The 25596-nt window shown below is 42.8% G+C and overlaps 1 protein-coding gene across 4 annotated transcripts in view; it reads left to right on the top strand.

The window, feature by feature from the left end:
• The window catches only part of NAPEPLD (N-acyl phosphatidylethanolamine phospholipase D), a 99223-nt gene that overhangs the window by 70080 nt on the left and 3547 nt on the right, over positions 1-25596 (top strand). For all 4 annotated transcript variants that reach the window (XM_065939975.1, XM_065939973.1, XM_065939974.1 and 1 more), the window contains exons 2-4: positions 3434-3740; positions 17894-18540; positions 21398-21512. In XM_065939975.1, coding sequence (XP_065796047.1) covers positions 3450-3740; positions 17894-18540; positions 21398-21512 — 1053 coding nt within the window. In that variant the 5' untranslated portion in view covers positions 3434-3449. The remainder of the gene's footprint in view (positions 1-3433; positions 3741-17893; positions 18541-21397; positions 21513-25596) is intronic.

Genomic DNA, 25596 nt, shown 5'->3' with positions numbered 1-25596 from the left:
ATCTGATCATAGATGGGTTTTGGTGGAGACCTGCTTCTAAGGATTAATCTGGGTGAAAGCCTGAGTCGCGGGGAAAAATGGGTTCCATGTGAATAGACAACTTTAAAAAAGTTTCTTGTCCAGGAAGAAGAGTCACCAAACCCATTTTTCACTCTTGTTCCGTCTCCAGGCCCCTGGAAGCCTCTTTGCTCTCTCTTTCATCACCCCCAGAGCAGCCTGGATCCCAGAGATCCATCTGTCAGTGCTCACCTTGGATCCTTCCTTCCCTGTGATCTCAAACCCTGCCTCAGACTCACTGGGACACAGATCCAGTTTCTCTTCCACACTTGAAACATGTACTTAATTTCCCCTCATTCCTTTACTGAGTTAGTAGGCTTCCAGTTCTGACTCATCCCATTTTTAACTCCTGGCCCCAACCTGCCCTACAAAGCCTCCATCCAGAGATTCTCAAATCTCAGTGATGCAGCTTCTTTATTGTCTCTTCGAATTAATCTTTCCTTTCTCACTATCACTGTCTCATCATCTTTTGCCTGGTCTGCTATTCTGCCTTTTAGTTCTTCAGTTAAAAACATATGATTATGATAGCTACCTTGAAATTTTGCTGGGGATGTTAGTTTAAATGCAGTGTGTGAAACGTAGCACAGAGCCTCACTGTTAGTGACGTTCTGGGTTTCTTCTATTTCCTACTCATTTATGTCCCTGGCTCCAGGTTTTAGCTACTCCCTTTTTGTTTTTATCCTGCTACCAGAGTTGTCGTCCCCAAACATGCCCTATTTAAGTGCCTTTAGTGTTTCCCCATTGCCTGAGTGTAGTCAGATCTCCTTAATGTCTCAGCCCCAGGCCCATCCTTTTCATCCCATCCTTAAACATTTGCCACCCCAACTCTTAAAGCCTTTCTTGCATCTGATGTTCCAGGTACATTTGACAACTGGGTGTTGTCTGAAAACCCTGCTTTGAACTTTTTGTGTTTGGTTTTGAATCAGAGTTCCCTTTTCTTTTTTCTCCCCTATCTCTTGATTGTTGAAAACAATGAGCCAAAACTTTATTCTATATTTGGTAGAATTATTACATGTGTGTCTATATGAATATGAATCTCACAAACTTTTAGTCATCCCGAGGGGTGGGCATGAGGTCATCTCTGCCATTGGTTAGACATATTATCTTGTCCAGAAGTGACTTAAACTCTCTAAATCTGTGTATTTTCATCTGTTCAGTGAAGTAGGGTTTAAATGGATGGTCTTTGTTTCTGCCTGGACCCAAACTTGATTATAACCCAGGTAAAGCTATTCTATAGGAGGAACTGAGCTAAATCTCCCAGATCCTTTGCTTTCTAATAGAAGTTAATGACTTTAGATGCTAACTGGATTAGGGAATAAAGGATTAGCAGTTGGGTGAGTAGCAGGCACTTTATGTATACTGTGTCACTTACTCCTTTGAAACCTCACTTGAGATAAGTAGGTATTTAACAGATAAGATAATGGAGGGCTGGAAAGGTTAAGTCACCTGCCCAAGACACAAAGCTGGTTAGGCTGTGGTAGCTGTTGGCCTCTCCCACTAGCAGCCATGCCTGAGCAGAAGTGGGTGCTTCAGCTCTTGTCAGCTGTGGTTTCTTAGTACTGTTTTTCTCTGGACCATGAAGTGTTTAGTCCAGACAGTTTGGGGGGAAAAGTTTTTGGTTGTGTGTGTGTGTTTGTCCTGGGGTTTGAGTTATTTCACTTTCTTCCTGGGTAATATTTCTATTTAAACACCAGTGAAGTCAAATCATAATGCTTGACTCTCTGTTATTTGTGCTTATTTTTCTCAGAAAGCAAATGTTTGTTTAACAGAATAGGAGAGGGGTGAAATCCATGGCAGGTGAATGGATAGTCTTACTGCATCGTTGTTCACTTTAATGTGTCTGGAATCCTGTATAGCTCAAAAGCAAGGATTTCAGTGCCTTGAGGTAGGTGGTGTAAGTGGGCCTAGGAGCAGTAATGAAAAGGGCAGCAGCAACAGCTTCGGTTTGTTGAGCTGATGAGCCTGATGCGTGTGACTGATGCATGTGAGGATGTGCATACATGTGTTACATTTGCTCTGTACATTTTGCATGCATGTTTCTAAGTGCTTTACTTGCATTTGCTTTTTCAATCCTTAATAACCCTTTGGAGGCTGGTATTATTATCATCTCCATTTTTTAGATGAAGAAATCAAGGCACAGAGAAGATAGGACACTTGCTTAAGTTTATAGAGCTAGGATTCATGCTTGCAATTCTATATCTGAGTTAGTTCAAATTTGTATTGTTAACCTGTTACATTGTTGTAATGTCTCTCAACTAATGTGTATCTCCTTTTTTGGTGTTTGGACTCTGCACTTTTTGGAGGGTGTTAGTAACAGACTTATTTATTTTGGGGGGGGAGGGCTCCAAAATCACTGCAGGTGGTGACTGCAGCCATGAAATGAAAAGATGCTTACTCCTTGGAAGGAAAGTTATCACCAACCTAGACAGCATATTAAAAAGCAGACATTACTTTGCCAACAAAGGTCCATCTGGTCAAGGCTATGGTTTTTCCAATGGTCATGTATGGATGTGAGAGTTGGACTGTGAAGAAAGCTGAGTGCTGAAGAATTGATGCTTCTGAACTGTGGTGTTGGAAAAGACTCTTGAGAGTCCCTTGAACTGCAGGGAGATCCAACCAGTCCATCCTAAAGGAGACCAGTTCTGGGTGTTCCTTGGAAGGACTGGTGCTGAAGCTGAAACTCCAGTACTTCGACCACCTGATGCGAAGAGCTGACTCATTGAAAAAGACCCTGATGCTGGGAGGGATTGGGGGCAGGAGGAGAAGGGGAAGACAGAGGATGAGATGGTTGGATGGCATCACCGACTCGATGGACATGTGTTTGGGTGAACTCCGGGAGTTGGTGATGGACAGGGAGGCCTGGCATGCTGCAATTCCTGGGGTTGCAAAGAGTCGGACACGACTGAGCGACTGAACTGAACTGAGTAACAGTTTGTCTTCAAAGTAAAAATAACTAGGCCTTGTGGGGTCGTAAAGTCATTGGAATTAGTGAAATATCCTGGAAGAACTAAGACAATCCTTCTTACATGTTATTAACCATGATGTTTTAAAAATGCAGATATGAAAGTGTTACAGATTCATGAAGATGCTTTATTCTATAGAATGTTATTGAAATGGAAATTTTTCATGTTTAGTGTTGACTGGTGAAGTAGCTTTGTTTTGAATTACAGCACATAAGCAATTTTTAAAAGGTTTGGCAATAATAAGTAAAACAAACACCTTTTCTATTTAGCAAGCGATAATAGTGGATTCTAAAATGACATTTTGCAGGAAGAAAGTTTCAGCCTAATAGAGACATAACAGCATGTGTATGTTTTAACTTTTTTGCATTAAAACTCAGTATATTCTTCTTCCCTCCATTTTTTTTTGTTTTTAGGTCTTCACCAAAGAACATGGATGAAAATGAAACCAACCAGTCCCTGATGACAAGTAGCCAGTATCCTAAAGAAGCAGTAAGAAAGCGCCAAAATTCACGGAGTTCTGGAGGACGTGATTCTTCTAGGTTTTCCAGGAAGACTTTCAAACTGGATTACAGACTAGAAGAAGATGTAACTAAATCAAAGAAAGGGAAGGATGGGAGATTTGTTAACCCTTGGCCAACGTGGAGAAATCCCTCTATTCCAAATGTTCTCAGATGGCTGATAATGGAAAGAGATCACAGCAGTGTTCCATGCTCCAAAGAGGTAGCGTTTGTCTTCTGAGTGCTCTGTATTTGCTCTTTTTAATTATTTTTAATTATTTGTTTGTTTGGCTGCGCTGGGTCTTTTTGGCTGTGTGGGCTTTTCTCCGGTTTTGTCAAGCTGGTCTACTTTCCCGTTGCAGTGCCCAGGCTTCTCGTTGCGGCAGCTTCTCTTATTGCGGACCGTAGGCTCTGGAGCATTTGGGCTTCAGTAGTCACAGCACCAGGGCTCAGTAGTTGCAGCTCCCAGGCCCTAGAACACAGGCTCAATAGTTGTGTTGCACAGACTTCGTTGCTCTGCAGCATGTGGGATCTTCCCAGGCCAGGGATCAAACCCGTGTCTCCTGCGTTGGCAGATAGATTCTTTACCACTGAGCCACTAGGAAAGCCCCATGTATTTGCTCTTAATATATGTATTCCTTAACTTTGCTGTAAATTGTATTATGACACTCCAGTTAGGTAACTGAGCCCTTTTATATGATAAGGTTCTGGAGAGATGACATGAATAAGGTGCCTTCACATTCATAGTGGAGCAGCAGAGGGCATGTGTGTATAACTAGCTCTGAACTGGTGGCAGCTGGAAGTAGGAACAGAATGTCTTTAAAGTGCAGGGAAGGAAGCTGTTGATTCTGACTGCTAAGATTGGAAATGGTTTTACAGAGGAGATGATCTCTGAAGTAGGCCTAGAAAGATAAGAAGTATTTGGCGATGGTTTTCCCAGTGGATGGCGGCATGAAGAAGGTCACCAAAGCTGGGAGTGCACGACGTGTTCCAGAGTGTGCTAGCCTGCTTTGGAATATGAATTACAAGGGTTAAGCCTAGGTGCTTGGCTCTTCATTCTTGGATAAAGCTGCTAAAAATTTAAATCATCAAATAACCTTTCCACTCCTTTAAAAATGGAGAGTAGGTTCCTGGCCTTGCAATATGCCAGTTATACCTATGATGAAACAAACTTTGGCCTACGGTTTATTAGATGAATGAGACTTCACTTTGGCTGGGAGTGGGTGGCTCCCAATTGCAGTAGGACTTTCTTCTCTTTTCTTAGTTTCTGGCTGCTCTGTTCCTCCTACCCACCTTGTCCTCTCTTTTCCAGCAATGCCTGTCCTGCCAGACACTGTGGGGAGTTGAGAGATAAGGCAACAGGCGTTGGAAGTGGGTGGGATTGGAAGTGGGAAGTGGGTGGGAAAAGAGTGGGGACATCCCTGAAGGCTTGATCTGCAGTGAGGCAGGAGCGGGGGAATAGGTGGGTGTTGATGACATTAGATCTTTTAGGTAAGTGTGTCCATTTTTCTTTAAAGGATATGGAATTAAAAAACAAAACACAACCCATATTGTCACTTCAATGCCAAGGAATCCTAGTTAACAGAATTAACATGAATAATATTTTCCCAGCACTTTTTTAAGAGTGAGTCAGGAGATTAATAAGTAAAACCTTATTGTATGTTTAAACTTTGTGGTTGGGAGGAACAAGACCATTTTTGTTTCTTCTAGAGAACCCGATATGAAGAGAAACATGGAGTCAGGCTGTGAGAAGAAGGGCTTAGAGCAGGAGGCCAAGATGGGGAGACTCCCTGTTGGGTAGAAGTCCTTCCTGGTGTTTGGGCCACAGCCTCTAAAGATACAGCAGTAGTAGTGGTGTCTTTAGTTTTCCTTCCTTTCAAAGAGGAAAGTAAGTGACCACATGAAAGCGGAAGCACATCTCTGAACACTTGACGATTTAGAGATAACTGACGAGAAACTGGGTTCATTTTCTGAGGACTCATCAGGCCAGTGGTTCTTAAACTCCACTGTCCAGGTGCTAAAGCTCAAGCCATGAACAAAGCAGAAAGCACCCTTGCCTCCTGGGGCCTTAGGTTTAGTGGAAGAGAGATAGTAAATAAGTAAATGATGTGTGATAGTGAAAAATGATTAGTGCTTTGAGGAATAATAAAGTGGAAAAGGAAATGGGGTGGGGGGTTGGGAGCCGAATTCTTTAATGAAGCATAAGCATTTTTTAAAACTTATTTATTTTTAATTGAAGGATAATGACTTTACAGCATTGTGTTGGTTTCTACCAAACATCAACATGAAATCAGCCGTCAGTCAGTTCAGTTCAGTAGCTCAGTCGTGTCTGACTCTTTGCCACCCCATGAATCGCAGCACGCCAGCCCTCCTTGTCCATCACAAACTCCCGGAGTCCACTGAAACTCATGTCCATTGAGTCGGTGATGCCATCCAGCCATCTCATCCTCCGTCGTCTCCTTCTCCTCCTGCCCCCAGTCCCTCCCAGCATCAGGGTCTTTTCCAATGAGTCAACTCTTCGCATCAGGTGGCCAAAGTATTGGAGTTTCAGCTTCAACATCAGTCCTTCCAGTGAACACCCAGGACTGATCTCCTTCAGGATGGACTGGTTGGATCTCCCTGCAGTCCAAGGGACTCTCAAGAGTCTTCTCCAACACCACAGTTCAAAAGCATCAATTCTTCGGCACTCAGCTTTCTTCACAGTCCAACTCTCACATCCATACATGACCACTGGAAAAACCATAGCCTTGACGAGACGGACCTTTGTTGGCAAAGTAATGTCTGCTTTTTAATATCCTATCTAGGTTGGTCATTAACTTTCCTTCCAAGGAGTAAGCGTCTTTTACTTTCATGGCTGCAGCCACCATCTGCAGTGATTTTGGAGCTTCCCAAAATAAAGTCTGACACTGTTTCCACTGTTTCCCCATCTATTTGCTGTGGAATGATGGGACCAGATGCCATGATCTTAGTTTTCCGAAATCAGCCATAGGTTTACCTATATCCCCTCCCACTCCCCTCCCATCCCACCCTTTTTTTTTTTTTTTTAAAGGCAGGAGTTTCTTGTTTCTTTGATTTTCAATTTAGTTTTTATTTTATATTGGATTATAGTTGATTTACAAGCTACTCCCCATGTAGGGTATTACCGAAATATTGACAAGAGTACCCTTTTCCTTACAGAAGATCCATGTTGATTCTCTCTTTTATGTTTAATGGTGTCTATATGTTAATCCCAAACTCCTAATTTATCCCTCACTGCCATGTTTTCTTGTACCTACAGTAGCCACCACTGAGCTTTCCAAGTCTGTGAGTCTGTTTTGCAAATAACTTCATTTGTATCATTTTTCCTTAACTGTACCTAAAAGTGATAACAGATTTTATTTGTCTTTCTCTGTCTGACTTGCTTCTCTCAGTATGATCATTGGAAGGGCCATGTACATTGCTGCAGATGACATAATTTCATTTTTTTTAAGGGCTGAGTATATATTCCCTTATATAGATATGCACCACATCTTCCTTACCTGTCTTCATCTATCTTCTTCATCTATTGATGGACATTTTGGCTGAATCCATGTGCTGCTGCTGTGAATAGTGCTGCACTGACTGTTGGGATGCATTTGTCATTTCAATTATGGATTTCTTTGATAGACACCCTGGAATGGTATTGCCGGGTATATAGTATATCTACTGTTAGTTTTTAAAGAATCTTCATACTGTTCTCCATAAAGGCTATTACCAGTTAACATAGGAGGGTTCCCTTTTCTTCATGGCCTTTCCACCATTTATTCTTTTTTATTTTTAAATTTTATATATTTATTCATTCAGTTTTGCCTGTGCTGGGTCTTCATTGGTGCACAGGCTTTTCTCAGTTGCAGAGTGTGTGGGCTTCTCATTGTGGTTGTTTCTCGTGAGGAGCACGGGCTCTAGGGTGAGTGGGCTTCAGTAGTTGGGATGTGTGGGGTCAGTATTTGTAGCTCCCAGACTCTAGAGCTCAGACTCAATGGTCCTGGGACACAGGTTTAGTTGCTCTGAGGCATGTGGGATCTTGGACCAGGGATTGAACCCATGTCTGCTGCATTCACAGGCAGATTCTTTACCACTGAGCCATCAGGGAAGGCCCTCTCCAATGTTTATCCTCTGTAGACGTTTTGATGTTGGTGATTCTGATTGGTGCAAGATCATACCTCATTATACTTTTGATTTGCATTTCTCTAATAGTGAGTGATGTTGAGCATCTGTTCCTGGGATTTTTTCCTTAAAAGAGCCTTGTGAGTCATATTTACCAGTTGAAATCAGCTTCTTGAGAGTCACCCCTGTATTGTATTTTCTTTTGATTACCTAGGACAGCACATTGCATGTGGGGAAGTCACGAATACAGTAACTCTGCAGGCCTTGTGATGCAATTCCTCACCCATGGTTTCCAGTTGTTGTTATGGGAAGTGTCCACAAAGGAGAAGCATTTCTTCTTTCCCAGCACTGGTCACAAAGGGCGACTAGATTAGGGCAAGTCTTGCTCCTGGGTTGTTAATGGGAGCCCACCGTGCCAGAAGAAATTCCCACCTGGGCTGTGTCTCGATACTTTCACCCTTTACCCTTCAGCCTGGGCCAGATCTCAACCCCTGCCAAAGCGCTGTGCTGAGCTTGCTGTCCTCTGTAGGTGGGGACTCCAAGGAAGGAGGCTGTAGGTGGGAATGCCTGGAGCACAGGAGACATGGAGGCCAGGTGACTTTTCAAAGCTATTGCAGCCCAGGGGGTCTATCGTGTTTTCCCTGCACTTGGCTTAGCTTAGTTTTCTGATGGCCCTCCTGGATCTTGATATTCTGGTCTCTTCACAGGGTACCAGGCACCACAGGTCCAAGGGGGTTACTCTCTTGACACGTCCTTCCCAGCTCCCTGAGCCCCACGACAGTCCAGCTTTACGATCCAGGTGCCTCAGGCTCCAGGAATGAAATCCCAGCCCTGAAAAGTCAGGCATGAGGCAGGAACAGAGTCTGCTGCTTTCCTTTTTAGGTTGTGATTTAATTTTTAGTTTATGTTGCAGTTGTTCAGTCATGTCTGACCGTCTGTGATGCCATGAACGCAGCACACAGGGCTTCCCTGTCCATCACTGTCTCTGAGTTTGCTCGGACTCATGGCCATTGAGTCAGTGATGCCATCCAACCATCCTCTGTCTCCCCCTTCTCCTCCTGCCCTCAGTCTTCTGCAATATCAGGGTCTTTTCCAATGAGTTGGCTCTTTGCATCAGGTGGCCAAAGTATTGGAGCTTTAGCATCATTCATTCTGATGAGTATTCAGGGTTGATTTCCTTTGGTTGACTGGTTTGATCTTCTTGCTGTCCAAGGGACTCTCAAGAGTCAACACTATAGTTCGAAGGCATCAATTCTTTGGCCTTCTTTATGGTCCAGCTCTCACATCCATACATGACTACTGGAAAAACCATAGCTTTGACTAGATGGACCTTTGTCAGCAAAGTGATGTCTCTGCTTTTTAATGCACTGTCTAGGTTTGTCATAGCTTTCCTTCCAAGGAGCAAACATCTTTTAATTTCATGACTGACCATTAATGGTTGTGGTCACCATCTGCGGTGATTTTGGAACCCAAGAAAATAAAATTTATTACTGTTTCCATTTTTTTCCCATCATTTGCCATGAAGTGATGGAACTGAATGCCATGATCTTAGTTTTTTGAATGTTGAGTTTTATACCAGCTTTATCACTCTATGCTTTCACCTTCATCAAGAGGGTCTTTAGTTCCTCTTCACTTTCTGCCAAAAGGGTGGTGTCATCTTGTTGATATTTCCCCTAGCAATCTTGATTCCAGCTTGTGATTCATAGAGCCTGGCATTTTGCATGATGTACTCTGCATAGAAATTAAATAAGTAGGGTGACAATATATAGCATTAATGTATTCATCTCCTAATTTTGAACCAGTCCGTTGTTCCATGTCCAGTTCTGTTGCTTCTTGATCTGCATACAGGTTTCTCAGGAGGCAAGTAAGGTGGTCTGGTATTCCCATCTCTTTAAGAATTTTTCACAGTTTGTTGTGATCTACACAGTCAAAGGCATTAGCGTGGTCAGTGAAACAGAAGTAGATGTTTTTCTGGAATTCTCTTCATTTTTTCTATGATCCAGCAGATGTTGGCAGTTTGATCTCTGATTCCTCTGACTTTTCTAAATCCTTCTTGTACATCTGCAAGCTCTTGGTTCATGTACTGTTGAAGCCTAGCTTGAAGGATTTCAAGCATTACCTTGCTAACGTGTGAAATGAGCGCAATTGTGTTGTAGTTTGAACATTCTTTGGGATTGGAATGAAAACTTGCCTTTTCCAGTCTTGAGGCTACTGCTAAGTTTTCCAAATTTGCTGTCATATTGAGTGCCGCACTTTAACAGCATCATCTTTTAGGAAAAAGCTCAGCTGGAATTGCCTTACCTCCATTAGCTTTGTTAGTAGTAATGCTACCTAAGGCCCACTTGGTTTCACACTCCACGATGTCTGGCTCTAAGTGAGTGACTGCACTATCGTGGTTATCCAGGTCATTAAGATCTTTTTTGTCCGGTTCTTCTGTGTATTCTTCCCAACTCCTCTTAATCTCTTCTGCTTTGGTTAGGTGTATACCATTTCTGTCTTTTATTGAGCCCATCTTTGCATGAAATGTTGCTTGGTATCGCTAATTTTCTTTGAAGAGATCGCTAGTCTTTCCCTTTGTATTGTTTTCCTCTATTTCTTTGCATTGTTCTCTTAAGGACACTTTCTTATCTCTCCTTGCTATTCTTTGGAACTCTGCATTTAGTTGGGTATATCTTTCCCTTTCCCCTTTGCCTGTCGCTTCTCTTCTTTGCTCGGCTGTTTGTAAGCTCTCCTCAGACACCCATTTTGCTTTATTGTGATTCTTTTTCTTGGGGATGGTTTGTGTCACTGCCTCCTGTGTGTTATGAACCTCTGTCCATAGTTCTTCAGGCACTCTGTCTATCAGATCTAATCCCTTAAATCTGTTTGTCACTTCCACTGTATAATCATAAGGGATTTGATTTAGGTCATACCTGAAGCCCTAGTGGTTTTCCCTCCTTTCTTCAGTTTAAGTCTAAATTTTGCAATAAGGAGCTCATGATCTGAGCCACAATTATTTCAGGGCTTGTTTTGCTGACTGTATAAAGTTTCTTCATCTTTGGCTGCAAAGAATATAATCAGATTTTCGTTTTGACCATATGGTGATATCCATGTGTCGAGTCATCTCGTGTTGTTGGAAGAGGGTATTTGCTGTGTTCTCTTGGCAAAACTGTTAGTCTTTTCCCTGCTTCATCTTGTATTCCAAGGCTAAATTTGCCGTTACTCCAGGTATCTCTTGACTTCCTTCTTTTGCATTTCAGTCTCCTCTGATGAAAAGGACATCTTTTTTTGGTGTTAGTTCTAGAAGATCTTGTAGGGCTTCATAGAACTATTCAACTTTAGCTTCTTTGGCATCTGTGGTTGGGGTATAGACTTGGATTACTGTGATGTTGAGTGGTTTGCCTTGGAAATGAACCAAGATCATTCTGTCATTTTTGAGACTGCACCAAAGTACTGCTTTCAGGACTCTTGTTGACTATGAGGGCTACTTCATTTCTTCTAAGGGATTTTTGCCCACGATAGTAAATATAATAGTCATTTGAATTAAATTCACCCATCCCAGTCCATTTTAGTTCACTGATTCCTAAAATGTCGATGCTCACTCTTGCCATCTCCTGTTTGACCCCTTCCTGTTTACCTTGATTCGTGGACCTAACATTCTAGGTTCCTGGGTAATACTGTTCTTCACAGCATCAGACTTTACTTTCACCACCAGACACATCCGCACTGGGCATCATTCCCACTTTGCTCAGCCTCTTCCTTCTTTCTGGAGCTGTTTCTCTGTTCTTCCCCAGTAGCATATTGGACACGTGCTGACCCGGGGGGCTCATCTTTCAGTGTCATATATTTTTGCCTTTTCATACTGTTCCTGGGGTTTTCATGTTGGAGTAGAGTTGATTAATATGGTTGGTTGTTTTAGGTGTGAAGCACCTTGATTCAGAAATACTGAGATGTGAGTCTGTTTTACAAACTGATGGATTTGTACTGGTTTTTAGATGGGTTGTGGAGGTGCTTTCATATGCTATTGGTCCTTATCTGACTTGCTTCTCATAGTATGAGCTTTTCCAGATGCATCACTGTCGTTGTAAATGGTTTGATTCATTCTGTTTCATGGCTGAGTAATATTCCCTTGTATATATGGACCCTGTCTTCCTTATGCATCTCTTTGGTGATGGACAGTTTGGTCTTGACTTCCAAGTCTGGGCTATTGAAATCATGTTGCAGTTAATTTTCAGTTGTACAAATTTTTATAGTTTCTTTCAGATATGTGCTCAGGAGTGGGATTACAGATAATTTAGCTCTAATTATTTTTTTAAGGAACTTCCCTAGTATCTAATTGGTGCTCTTACCACTTTACCTTCTGAGGAACAGGCTAGAGGCTTCCCCAGCATTTATCATTTGTAAAGGTTTTAATGATGGCCACTCTGTATGTTGGGAGGTGATCCCTCATTGAAGTTAGAATTTGCATTCCTCTACTAATGAGCTATGGAGGTGCTCTTAGGCTCCCCCCCGCCCCGCACCGGATAGAACGTTTCGACTAAAATTTACCTCATTGCACATCATGAAACTCACCCTCTTTTGTATTTTCTCCTCATTACCTGCCAGTACATTTCTCTGGGGAGGTTTCACTAAAAGCTCGGCAGGTCTGTGAGGCAGTTCACCTCAGCACTGGTTTCCCAGCTGTATGGGAAGCATGGCCAGGCAGCAGTATTTGCTCATTCCAGGCACTGGTTCTACAGGGAGCAAGAAGACCAGGGTAAGACCTGCTCCTGCGTTGTTCCTGGGAACCCCGGGTGCCAGAAGAGATGCTGTCTCAATTCTTCCGCCCCTTACCCTTAACCCTGGGACACATCTCAGCTTATACTAAGGATGGGTGCTGAGGTTGTTGTCCTCTGTGGTGGGGTTTCCAAGGAAGGAGACCGGAGGTGTGGTCCCCGAGCACCAGGAGATGTAGCATCTAGCTGACTTTTCAAAGCTCTTGCATCCCAGGGGGTCTGACTTGTTTTCCGTGCACTTAGCTTAACTTGTTGGATGGCCCTCCTGCATCCAAGACAGTGTGGTCCCAGCCCGAGGTTCCCGGCACCGCAGGTCCAAGGGGGTTGCTTTTTTGGCATATCCTTCCCAGCTCCCTGAGCCCCATGAGAGTCCTGCCTTGGGATCCAGCCTCAGATACCAGGGATGAAATACCAGCCCCAAACAGCCAGGCATGTGGGGAAGTCAGCTTTTTCCCCTTTTGAGATTCCCTGGTGGCTCAGATGGTAGCGTCTGCCTGCAGTGTGGAAGACCTGGGTTTGATCCCTGGGTTGGGAAGATCCCCTGGAAAAGGAAATGGCAACCCACTCCAGTATTCTTGCCTGGAGAATCCCATGGATGGAGGAGCCTGGCGGGCTACAGTCCATGGGGTCGCAGAGAGTCACACATGACTGAGTTGATTAACACTGCCACATTTGTTTCAGATGTGAAGCAGCTTGATTCAGTTCACTGAGGTGTACATCTGGTCTTTCTCGGACTGTTTCATATAAGTTACTCCACGCTGTTGGGAAGAGTTCCCTGTGCTAGACAGTAGATCCAATTTTTTTTTCCTGATTTATATGCGTCAGTGTACAGATGTTCATGCCAAACTGCAACGTTATTTCTCTCTCCCAGCTTTCCCCTTTGGTGACCCTAATTTCTTTTTTAAGCCTGTGAGTCTGTTTCTGTTTTACAAATGGGTGTTTTTGTATCAGTTTCTAGATTGTTCTTGGGGGTGACAGCATATGCTGCTCTCTCTTTCTGACTTGCTTCTCACTGTGAGTGTTTCCCTGTCTGTTGTAACTGGACTGACTTCACTGTGTCACGGCTGAGTGCCCCCTTTTATATCCATTGGATGTCTTCCTCTTGTATCTGTTTGATGATGAACAGCTGGGGCCTGGCTTCCATTTCTGAGCTCTTGAAAGCATGTTGCAATGAAACTTCAGGTGAATGAATTTCTTCTCATTACAGTTTCACTCTGATATAAGCACAGATGTGTGATTACAGGTCAAATGTAGCAATAATTAGTTTCTTAAGAAACCTGCATAGTGTCCTCTGTGGTGGCTGTTACCAGTTTACCTTCCGAGCAGAAGGCTAGGAGGATTCCTCTTCCCCACACCTTCCCCAGCATTTACTGTGGGTAGAGTTTTTAATGATGGCTCCTCTGACTGGTTTGAGGTGACCCTTCATTGTAGTTAACATTTGAATTTATCTACTAATGAGGGATGCTGAGCATCTTTAGTATTTGTCTTTTAGTAAAAACTCAAGAAAAATCTACCTCTTAAAATTGACTTCCTGAGATTTGACCCTGTTTTGAATTTTCTTTCAATTACCTGCCTGCACGCATACTACTCCTCCAAATTTTTTCAACCCTGTGGACTGTAGCCATCCAGGTTCCTCAGTCCATGGGATTTTCCACACAGGAATACCAAAGTGGGTTGCCTTTTCCTCTTCCAAGGCACCTGCAGATTTCTCCAGGTGATTAAAAGCTTTGCAGGCTTTCTGGCGAATTCAAAAGAGCACTGGTTTTCCAGTGGTACTTACAGAAGTGTCCACAAGGCGGCAGCATCCTCACAGCCCCAGCACTGGTTTAATAGGGCCAGGTTAGCAAAAGCCCTGCTCCTGGCTTGTTCCTGGGAACGCCCGGCGCCAGAAGAAATGCCCTGGACTGTTCAATACTTCCGCCCCTTACCCTTTACTCTGAACAGACGTCAGCTTATGCCAAGGATTGGTGCTGAGGTTTCTATCTTCTGGGCTAGGGTCTCCAAGGAAGGAGGCTTCTGTGGGGGTCCTGGAGCACTAGGATATGTGGAAGCCAGGTGATACTGCAAAGCTATGCAGCCCAGAGAGTCAGTCATGTTTTTCCAGCCCTTGCTTACCTTCCTTGTCCAGTGACCCACCTGCATCAGGACAGTCTGGTCCCATCCCGAGGTTCCAGGCACGACAGGTCCAAGGGGGATACTCTCTCACACATGCCTCCCAGCTCCCTGAGCCCCATGACTGTGCGACATTAGGATACAGCCAGCTCCGGCTCCAGGGATGAAATACTAGGCCCACGGAGCCAGGCGTGCGGGGAATCGAGTCAGCGTCTTTCCCTTGTAGATTGTCGTTTAATTTTTCGTTCACGTGGGACTAGTGTTGATTAACACTGTTGTGTATGCTTTAGTGATGTGTACACCTAGTCTTTTTTGGAGTCTTGTCCCATGTAGATTATTCCAGTGTTAAGAAGTTTCTCTGTGCCAGCCAGTTGGGCCAGGTTTCTTACTGATTTTTATCTGTCAGTATGTAGGTGTTAATTCCAAATTGATTGTTTATTCTTTCCTCCCAGCATTTCCCTTTTGATACCCTAATTTTCTTTTCTACGTTTGTGAGTCTGTTTCCCGTTAGAAATTGATGTGTTTGTATCTTTGGTCAGATACCACTTGCAGGTTATATGGTATTCTAGTACAGTTTATCATTCGTTTTTGGTCATGTGAGAATTTTTGTTGCAAGTGTCTGATTTCATTGAGTTTCATGGCTGAGTAATTTTCCCTTCTGTGTACCCTGTCTTCCTGAACCATCCTGTGCTGATGGCCAGTTTGTTGCTGGCTTCCAGGTGTGGACAGCATGTTGCAGTGAATGTGAAGTGCATATATATATGTATATATATATTTATATTTATTAGTGTTTCTTTTGGATATAAGCCCAGGGGTGTGAATACAGACCAAATGTAGGTCTGCTTACCATTCACGGAACCTTCATAGTGTCCTCCTTTAGTAGCTTTACTGGTTTCCCTTCGGAGAATACGGCTAGCATGTTTCCTTTTAACCAGCTCCTTTCTAGGATTGATCGCAGAGTTTTCAATAGTGGACACTCTTGACTGTCCCGAGGTGATCCCCTGGTGCAGTTACCAGTGGCATTTCTATTCTGATGAGTGCTGTTGTGTTCCTCTTATGTTTGTGTGTTTTAAAGTTTATTCACGGGAGGTGGGAGGGGGGATCGGGATGGGGAATACATGTAACTCCATGGCTGATTCATGTCAATGTATGACAAAACCCACTGCAATGTTGTGAAGTAATTAGCCTCCAATAAAAAAAAAAAAAATACTGAAGCCACCAAAAAAAAATAAATAAAGTTTATTCACTTTACTTGGAGGATAATTAGTTTAAAATATTCTGATTTTTTTTTGCCAGACGTCACTGTGAATTGGCCACAGGCATACATGTGTCCCCCCCATCCTGAGCCCCACACGCACCTCCCTCTCCAGCCCGTCCCTGCAGGTTTCACAGAGCACCAGCTTCGCATGCCGTGCTTCACACATCGCCCCGCGGTGCTCATCTGTTTCACAAGTTATAATGTACGTTTCAGTGCCGTTCTAATAAATGACCCCAGCCTTGACTTCCTGCACTGAGTCCAGAAGTCTGTCTACTTTCCATCTGTTTCCTTTGCTGCCCTATGTGTAGGATCGTTGGTACCGTCTTTCAGGATTCCATACATGCTTTAATATACGGTCTGTCTTTCTCTGTCTGACTTACTTAACTCTGTATAATAGGCTCTAAGCTCATCCACCTCATTAGAACTGACTGAAATGCGTGGTCTTTTTTTTTTCCAAATAGCTGAGTAATGTTCCATTTTGTATATGTCCCGTAAATTCCTTATCCGTTCATCTCTCAAAGGACAGCTAGGTTGCTTCCACATCCTAGCTATTGCAAATAGGGCTGCAATGAACATTGGCATACATGTGTCTTTTTCAATTCTGGTTTCCTTGGGGTATATGCCCTGTAGGGGGATTGCTGGGTCGTATGGTAGTTTTAATTTTAGTTTTTTTAAGAACTCTCTATACTGTTCTCATAGTGGTTGGACAGATAGATAAACATAGAAGAAGAAGTGGGGGGGAAAAAAAAAAAAGAAGAAGTGGACAATTAGGGTAGAACAATAAAGTTTCAAGATTAAGTTAGGATAGAAACCTTTTCCATCACTCCCTGCTGACCTTCCCTGTTCCATCCTGCACATGGATGGCACAGCTTCAAGCCTTTACTCTGAACTTCCTAGTCCAAGCAAAAATCCAAGTATGAATTTTCTCCCAATGACAATCAAATGAATAAAGCAAATTGCTCTGGAAGAGAAGAGCTTTTCCTGGTACAGGGAACTGAGAGAAATGTTTCTGGGGTGAGTGGGAAGGTGGGGTGGAGGTTGAGTGGGCACCCAGTTCTAAAGACAGCCTCATGGGACGTACTCGGCAAGTTTCACGAGTGGCTTCCTGGGAGAGACCTCAGTGCAGCTCAGTGGCAGAACAGCAAAGCAGTTTGTGAAAGTTTATAGAACCCAGGAATGTGACCCTGAAATGAGCTTCCCTGGTGGCTCGGCGGTAAGGAACTCACCTGCAGCTCCAGGAGCTGCTGGAGACCTGGGTTCAGTCCCTGGGTCAGGAAGATCCCCTGGACAAGGAAATGGGAACCCACTCTGGTATTCATGCCCGGAAAATCCCATGGACAGAGGAGCCTGGCGGGCTACTGTCCATAGGGTTGCAAAGAGTCAGACATGACTGAAGTGACAGCATGCACGCATGTATGACCCTAAAACACAGCTTCTTGTTGCTTAACCCAAGGATTAAATGTAGAATAACCTAAGGTATAGTACTTAACACATTTGTTTTAGTTATTGGTTCACACCTGCTTACCCCCCAAAGTGATCATCTTATCATGTCAGGACCACGTTTCACTTTGGTTTGATTAGTGGTAGAAAACTTCAAAGGAAAGGAATAAGGAGAACCTCTTTGCGTGTGACTGTCCAGTAGTGATCACAGTCCTCTGCTTTGAATTCTATGTACTCAGAAAGTTAGGTTCATAAGAGATCCAGGATCTGCACTTATGTCATCAAAGGTTTTCTTTACTATTCTAGAGACTGACCTCTTGAGAGTTTTGCACTAGCTGAGCAAAAGGACTGCATCTAGGTCAGTCAGCTTCTGGCACTTACGGAAGAGAGCCTTTACAAATATTTAGTGAACTCAGCAGTACTCAAAGTTTTAAATTTAATTTTCCCTTTGTCAGTTGTATTTGTAAGTAAGATCTTACATTACTATATAGTGGTTACTGTGTCTGATTTAGAAAGAAGTATATGCATTTTCAGTAGAAAAACAAACAAAAAAAGACATCAAATGACTTCGGTTCTTCTCAAATAACCCTTCTCTCTATAATTTAGGTCAAAATGTGCTCATGATGATATATATACCTTCTTTTTGTTTGTTTATAAATTAACTGCTGCCTTTCTTTGTACACATAGGAGCTTGATAAAGAACTCCCGGTGCTGAAGCCATATTTTATTGATGACCCTGAAGAAGCTGGAGTGAGGGAAGCTGGCTTAAGAGTCACATGGCTGGGACATGCAACAGTGATGGTGGAAATGGATGAGCTCATCTTGCTCACAGATCCCGTCTTCAGCGCTCGGGCCTCCCCATTGCAGCACGTGGGCCCCAAGCGGTTTCGTCGTCCCCCATGCACTGTCGCCGAGCTGCCCCGGATAGATGCAGTCCTTGTCAGCCACAACCACTACGACCACCTGGACTACAATTCTGTCATCGCTCTCAATGAGCGATTCGGTAACGAGCTGAGATGGTTTGTGCCTTTGGGGCTCCTGGACTGGATGCAGAAACGTGGCTGTGAGAATGTGATCGAGCTGGACTGGTGGGAGGAGAACTGTGTCCCCGGACATGACAAGGTCACCTTTGTGTTCACGCCTTCCCAGCACTGGTGTAAAAGGACTCTGATGGATGACAACAAGGTTCTCTGGGGCAGCTGGTCTGTCTTGGGGCCTTGGAACCGATTTTTTTTCGCAGGAGATACTGGTTATTGCTCTGCTTTTGAAGAGATAGGAAAAAGATTTGGCCCTTTTGACCTTGCAGCTATTCCCATTGGAGCGTATGAACCAAGGTATGTAGATGTCCAGAGAAAGCATTCCTGCTACATGGTAAATCAACTGGGCTCAAAGTAGTCATGATACATGTAACTTGTGATTTTATTGGTGGACTTTGTTATACATTGGGTAGGGGCTTGTGTGTCAGACTCAGTTAAAACTTTTTTTTTTAATTTTAAAACATTTTAATTAGTCATATCAGTTAAATAATTATTCAAAATCATAAATTATATTGCCAAGAAAGAACACCACAGTTTAAAGAATTACTACACCCAGCGCAAAGTTCATGTACTATTCCAACTAAAGTTAAACCCATCAGCTGATAATCCTATCTGACCCCGGCTTTGCCTTTCACATGGAAGGTACTCTCCTTATAGAAAGAACCACCTTTTGCTCCATGACTGCACTGCCCCCATCCCCTGCCCTGTGTTGAGGGCAGAAGAAGCAAGGACTTGGCCTATGGCATCAGTCCCTGCTGATGATCTCACTTCAGTCAGCAGTGCAGTCATTCGGGTCAAAACAGTTTCACGACTGATGGTTTCACTGGCCCTCCAACCTCTCTGGGCTCATCACCTGACTTCAGAGCAGATAAAGGTCACACTAGCATTTGAGACCCATCCACTGCCTATCTTTTCCTTAACTCTATTTAAGAAAAAAAGAAGTGATTTCAAAGAACTTGGTTAGATTTCAGTGGACTGTGGTTGATATGTACACGTGAAGAGAAAAGAAACACTGAAAATAATGAGATAAGGGCTAATTTTAAAAATGTATTTTCTAAGGTGCATGTGTAGGGTCATGTATGCAGACAGAATGGTATGTAGGATGCAGTCCTACAAAGAGAAGAAGGCTGACACAGATGAACTGATTAAGTCTGAGCATTTGTTTCTGATTTTGTTATACTTAAAACTTTTTTTTAAGTTCATCATAAACCATTTCATTACTATTTTTATTAATGCTTATTTCTCCCTTTTTCCCCCTAGTTTCTTCATTTAAGGGACTAGATATTTTTACCTTATTGAAAACTATTATGAACCATTAACACTACCAGAATTTCCCTTTTCCACATACTTCTAATTCTGAATTCTAATGAAATCTCTCAGAATATCAGTCAACCTGTTTACACATCAATTTTGTATGGTATTGATCCTTATTCAATATATCTTCTTAGTATATTAGAATACTTCTTATATGTAATTGTGAAAAAAAGTTTTCATATGTAGCAAGATCCATGTGCCATATATATAGGTGATGATACAATGTGTACAGCCTAAGTATACAAATGCACTCATATAATTCCCTTTCCTGCTTGCATTGAGGCTATCTTGTTCCTAAGATGGGAGAAGGATCGGGGAGAGAACAGTGTTTGCTCTAAGTACTTAAATCATGGTAGCCTCTACTCTGCAATCCAGTTATCTGGTCAGTACTTAAAGTTTTAGAAATAATGTTATCAGAAGCATTTCAGAGTAGTCTATAAGTGTAAGACGATTACACCCAAAATGATTTTCAGTGATCCTAGAATGTTTTCATCCTTACATCTGGGATCCCCTGTCATCAAGTTTCCTATCCAAGTCAGGTGGGATTTTAAGTTTTTAATTTTTATACCTGAGTGAACATTTTAAATTTATTTCAGACACACATGAAGGTAGAAAGGAGTATGTGTATTTCTTTGAAGTACAAGTTTCAACAAATCAGTAGAAACACCTGATTCTACAGTAGAGCCGGGAGAAGCTGTTTGCATCCCGCCCTGCCTCTGAGTGTCGGGAGACACAGCAGATCCAGTGCGTCTCTCAGCTGCTGCTGAGCAGAACACAGGGGCTTCATCCTGAGCGCTGCAGCTCCTCACCATCCATAACGCCCCTTGTGCTGCTGCAGACAGATTGGCTTTTCCATAATGTCTCTGAAAACCGGAGCAGCTCCCTGCTGGACCCAGATCGCTTAGTTTTAACTGCAGCATGAGCTGGCCATAGCAGACCCAGTATATAAATAATGTGAAGACACTGTCGCTTTCCTGAAGTGGTGGCTGGGAAAGCAAAGGATTTACTTCTAGGTAGTACCTTTTACGTATCAGAAATTATTGTTCATCCTGAAAGTGCTGGTTGTGTCAACTAAGTCGGTGCTGGATTTGATGCTCTGAATAAACTCTGTCTTGTTTAATCCTCACAACACCCCTGTGAAGTGGGAATAGCTACTCTTTCACAGACAAGGACGAGGCAAACTGGAGAATTTGAAGTGGCTGCCAAGGCATTCCCAGGAATCAGTAGAGCCAGGGTTCATGCCCAGGCCCCCCGTCTCCAGAGCTCTGCTCTTACCAGGCATGAGGCAGCCGGTCAGCATTTCTACACTCTGTTCAGTCCCCCGAAGTCCCCCTTTTTCTTACCAAACCACACACCTCATCTTTGGTTGTATGATGTTTAATTCAATCCTTGATTAGTAATTGGATTTTTTTTTTTTGCTCCTGATATTATAAATTATACAGTAATTTTTGTTTGCTTTTCACTTTTAGCATGTTAAAAAAATGGTTTCTGTAAGTTATTCAGGTTATTTTGCAACTGAAGTTTTGATTTTTGTTACCCATTATTCCACTTCTTTGATTAGTACCAAGACCAAATCTTTTTAAGATAAGACATTTCTTCAGAATAAATCCTCAGCAAAATGAAAATACATGTGGAACAAAATCTTACTAGTCAAAGGGGAGTTTTGCTTGAGACTTACCTACTGTATAGTAGTTTGTACAAAAAATATTTTAGTGGTCTGAGGAGATGGTTTTGACTAATGTGACTTACTCCTGTGTAGAATCTTAAAGGTTGATGAAGCAGTAATTAGAATTTAGTGTATATTTCAAAGGCCATATTTAATAAATTACTGTTTTCTAAGGTGGTTTATGAAGTACCAGCATGTAGACCCAGAAGAGGCTGTAAAGATTCACATTGATGTTCAGACCAAGAAGTCTGTGGCGATTCACTGGGGAACTTTCGCCTTAGCAAATGAGGTAAGTACGGCTGGTCACAGTGACTCACTGTGTGTCTGACACAGGATGGGACTCAGGCATCAGTGTTACCTGGCAGTGTGTTCAGAAACCAGACTGGAATCTGAGCCTGTGTGGTCATCATAGTCATCAACGTGAATTACAGTGGTAAATGATTAATTAGTAAAACTATTTATATACAGTGAAAAAGAACCTCTTCATTGCATGGGGTCTTTTGAATTATTTATATAACCAAAAATATGTGTGGTCTTAGGAAATAAAAAAATGGATCATCATGTCATTCCTCTCCAGGCAGGCTTTTGTTTCAGTGGAAGATACAAGATATGTACGGAATTGCTCTAAAAATGTTAAAAAAAAGTGGGGCAGATAAAGGGGTCTCCGAGTCAGGGACTGTTACTAATTGAAGGAATCAGGGAGAGCTTCATGGAAGAGGTGACATTTAAACCTGGCTGTGAGAAGGTAAGGAAGAAGGCATCTCAAGATGAGGAGAGTGTCGGCATGGAGATGGTGAGCAGTGAGTTCAGCCAGAGTATGAATGCTCTCAAGAGCAGCAGGGGAAGTAAGGCTGGACAGCTTAGAGCTTTTCAGAAGTGTTATTTGTCCAGTAAACACTGATTGTGTGTCTGCTGTGTGCCAGGCACTGGGATAAATAAATGGTGGTTTTATTTCTAGACTAGTAGAGAAGACTTCATTTTCCGATAAGGGTCCTGGACCCTAGAACTCTGCTTACTAGGCAGAGTTGTGGGATCAAACAGGAGCTTAACCAAAAGCTTTCTCTCCTCTCCTGGAGCCAGGGCCTATCCTCAGGAAAACTTAGAAACGGACAGGTGAACGCAGCTGCTTCTCCTTGCTCTCCGCGGCACCTTCCACATTCCAGGGCCTCTCTGCAGGAGTCCTCTGCTTTTTAAGCATTCCCTCTTTCTGTCCTTTTTCTGGCCTGCCTTCTCCCTGGTTGCATCTTATTCCGTAATTAACACACTGCCTGCCCCCTGTCTACTCCCTCCCATCAAAATCCCCACTCTGCACTGCTGGGGGGACACAACAGAATCAACAGCTGAATGACCATGGGCATAGGAAGGGTGAAGGAGAGTATGTGTTTCTGTGTACACAGGTTTACTGCTGTATTTAGTGGCGGTGTCTTATTCCGTGTGTGTGCATTCCATTCGTATATAAATTTAGATATAAGTATGCTTATTTATGGTCCATTTATATTTCAGCAACTTAGATGAAGTAATAGTATTTTATTAAATGCTGCAAACAGAAGAGTCAAAGATGAATCCTAGATTTTTAACCTGAGTAACTGGGAAGATGGTTATGCTCTTGACTGACTGAGATGGGAACTTGAGAAGAGGAGAGAAAAACCTCAGTCTTTAAGGGTTATTGTATTATTCAGTCTTACTCCTGTTAAAAATCTAACCTTCATCTTTACTTCTTAATGAAACATAAAATACAAACTCATTTAGTCTTTTTGACATTAGTTGTATAAATCTGACAACTGTGAGTTTGCTAAATAAATTATAAAGAATTTGTGGGGAGGATATTTAGCCTATGCTTTACAGACAGTTTAAAATGATTTGCATGTAAATAGTTGTAATAACTGCTCTCTACAGTATAAGCAGCTTAAGGATGTCCTTGACTTGGCAACACTTAAGTCAGAGGTTGCTGTACATACATTTTATCTGAGGAATGTTGAGTGACTTTCTTACATGTATTTAAGCATTTAAGTCACTAGTTTTGGTGGAAACAGACCGTAGGCACTACATTATATATGTTAACTTCTTAAATGACCAGGCTCTCCATTTTGAGTATCTTCTATCTTACAGAGGGAACAGTTTTGAGTTTTCTGGGGCTGGTCGCCTGGCCTTCAGTGGGTCCAGACTGCTGGGAGCTTTCACCACTTACTCCTATTTATGTCTAATCTACTATCTTGATTAATGCATGCTGTTTGGTCCCAGGGCTATGGGGCATTTCTGTCTTCCCTGCAGGACTAAAGTGCCTGCCCTAAAATAGTTTTCTTGCCTACTTCTCAAGTTATCTTCTAGATGGTTGAAGCAGCCAAGAACTGACCTGTGAAGAAACTCACAGAGATAGTGCAACATCAAAATCCATACTAAGTTATAGCTTTTATAATTAAAGTTACAGTTTAGGAAAGAAATTATTAGTGTGAGAGAATTGTATAAGTGTTTTATTATTGGCTGAGAGTTGTAGAACACAGGGGAAGTGGGGAAGAGTTTCATCATTTTGAAATCTCTTAAAAACAATTTTGCAAAGGAAAGCTTCTTGACTTGGGCTATTAAAGTTATATTTTACTGGTGATATATTAGCAATATCCTGTGTGCAAAGAAAAGACTAACAGATTTCTGTTATCAGCGAACCTTAATAAGTGACTATTTCTAGGAATACGGGGTAACCAATGCCTAGTTAAGCAGGCAGACAGTGGCAGCAGTTACTCAGCAGACAGTGGCAACGCATCTCTGAACACAGCCATAAACCTAGAAGTGAGCAAGCAGGGAGGAAAAAACTGGAGTGTGGCCAGTAACTGTTGGCAGATCTGTGCATCTGAAACCGTGGAAAGCTTGCCTGGCTTTCCTGTTGCATCACTGGCTGGCCCTCCGTAGTCTCTGTGGCTGGCTCCTCCCCTCCCTCCCAGCAGTGAGCATGTCAGGACTCCATCGCCCAGGGACCTCTTCTCTTCTCTAATGGGTTACTCCTGGGGAGCTCGCCAGGCTCATGGCTTTAAACACGGTCTGTGCACTGTAAGCTCTCTAACCCAGGTTTCTCCCTACAATCCACTACTTTCCTCCACTTGGATGTCCATCAGGTTACAAAACCTTCATACTAAAAAGCTTCATACCAAACTTCCTTTTCTTTCCTCAAACTTGTTTCTCTTATATCTCTGTAAATGGCAAAATCCTCCTTCCAGCTCCTCAAGCTAAAATCTTCACTGTCGTATGTCCTCTGTCCCACTTTCTCCAAATGCAGTCAGCTCACCTTTCAGACTATGTTTGGACTCTGACTGCCTCTTATCCTGTTCACCAGGCCACGCTGCCCCTTGCTGTCTGTTCGCCACACTGCAGAGGGCAGCGACCTTTACCCCTAAATCAGATCATGACACTTCTCTTCCAGGAGAACTCCCCCCCACACCCAAGTCACAGCCACAGTGCCTCTAACAGCCGCCTGTAAAGCCCCGTGCAGTCTGCTCCTTCAGGTGTCTGTTCAAGTGCTGCCATCTCCAAGAGGACTTTTTAGGTGGCTGTATTTAAAATTAAACCTCCACCTCTGATACTGTTTTGTCCCCAGAACATATCACCCACCCCAAGACTGTTTTCTTATTTGTTCACTTCTTACCTGTCTGTGAACTGGGATGTAAGCTCCAGGAAGGCCAGCGCTCTTATTTGGCTCCCTGACCTGGCTACTCCGGGTACTCACAAGACACTACTGCCTGAAGGGTAGCAGCGGACTTACCGCCGGCGGTCAGAGCAGAGGCCGGGTGATTTTTACTCCTGCTTTAACTTTCACATGTTACAGCTTTTCTGATTGAAATTGAAAAAAAGAAAATAAAAGCCCTTTCTGTAACAGCTGTTTTCCCCCTTCTATTTGATATAAAATAGCCACTATCTAATGTACAGATTTAACTCAGAAATAACTGGTGAAATGACTTATGTTTTATACCTTTTACTTTAATAATTATAACACACTCAAGTGCTTTTATTTGGAAAACATTTGAGTAGGTTGAAACATCCTTCAGTAGTGTTCCATCTTCACTTTTTTTTTGAGCTAGGTGAGGAAACACAATGAAGCTCCACTTGCCAAATCTATTCTCCAGCTCCCTCTTCACTTCTCAGGCTACAGAAGTGGTATCTGTCAGGGGCTTGGGGATGACAGCCCTTCTGCAGGCAAAGATATTGTCTCTAGTGTTTGCTTACACACAGATACTCTTCCTTATAATCTTAAGTTTCTATATTTTCCCCCAATATTGGTAACACTTAATTCTTTAGCACTGGTTCCATTTAGACTAGAATTTCATGTAGGGAAATAGTGATCAGAGTTCATGCAGTCTAATGTTCAATCTAAGTTGGCACCAGAG

The sequence above is a fragment of the Muntiacus reevesi genome, chromosome 6 (assembly GCF_963930625.1).
Source record: "Muntiacus reevesi chromosome 6, mMunRee1.1, whole genome shotgun sequence".
NCBI classification, from domain to species: Eukaryota; Metazoa; Chordata; class Mammalia; order Artiodactyla; family Cervidae; genus Muntiacus; species Muntiacus reevesi.
This window is presented reverse-complemented; position numbering and strand designations above follow the sequence as displayed.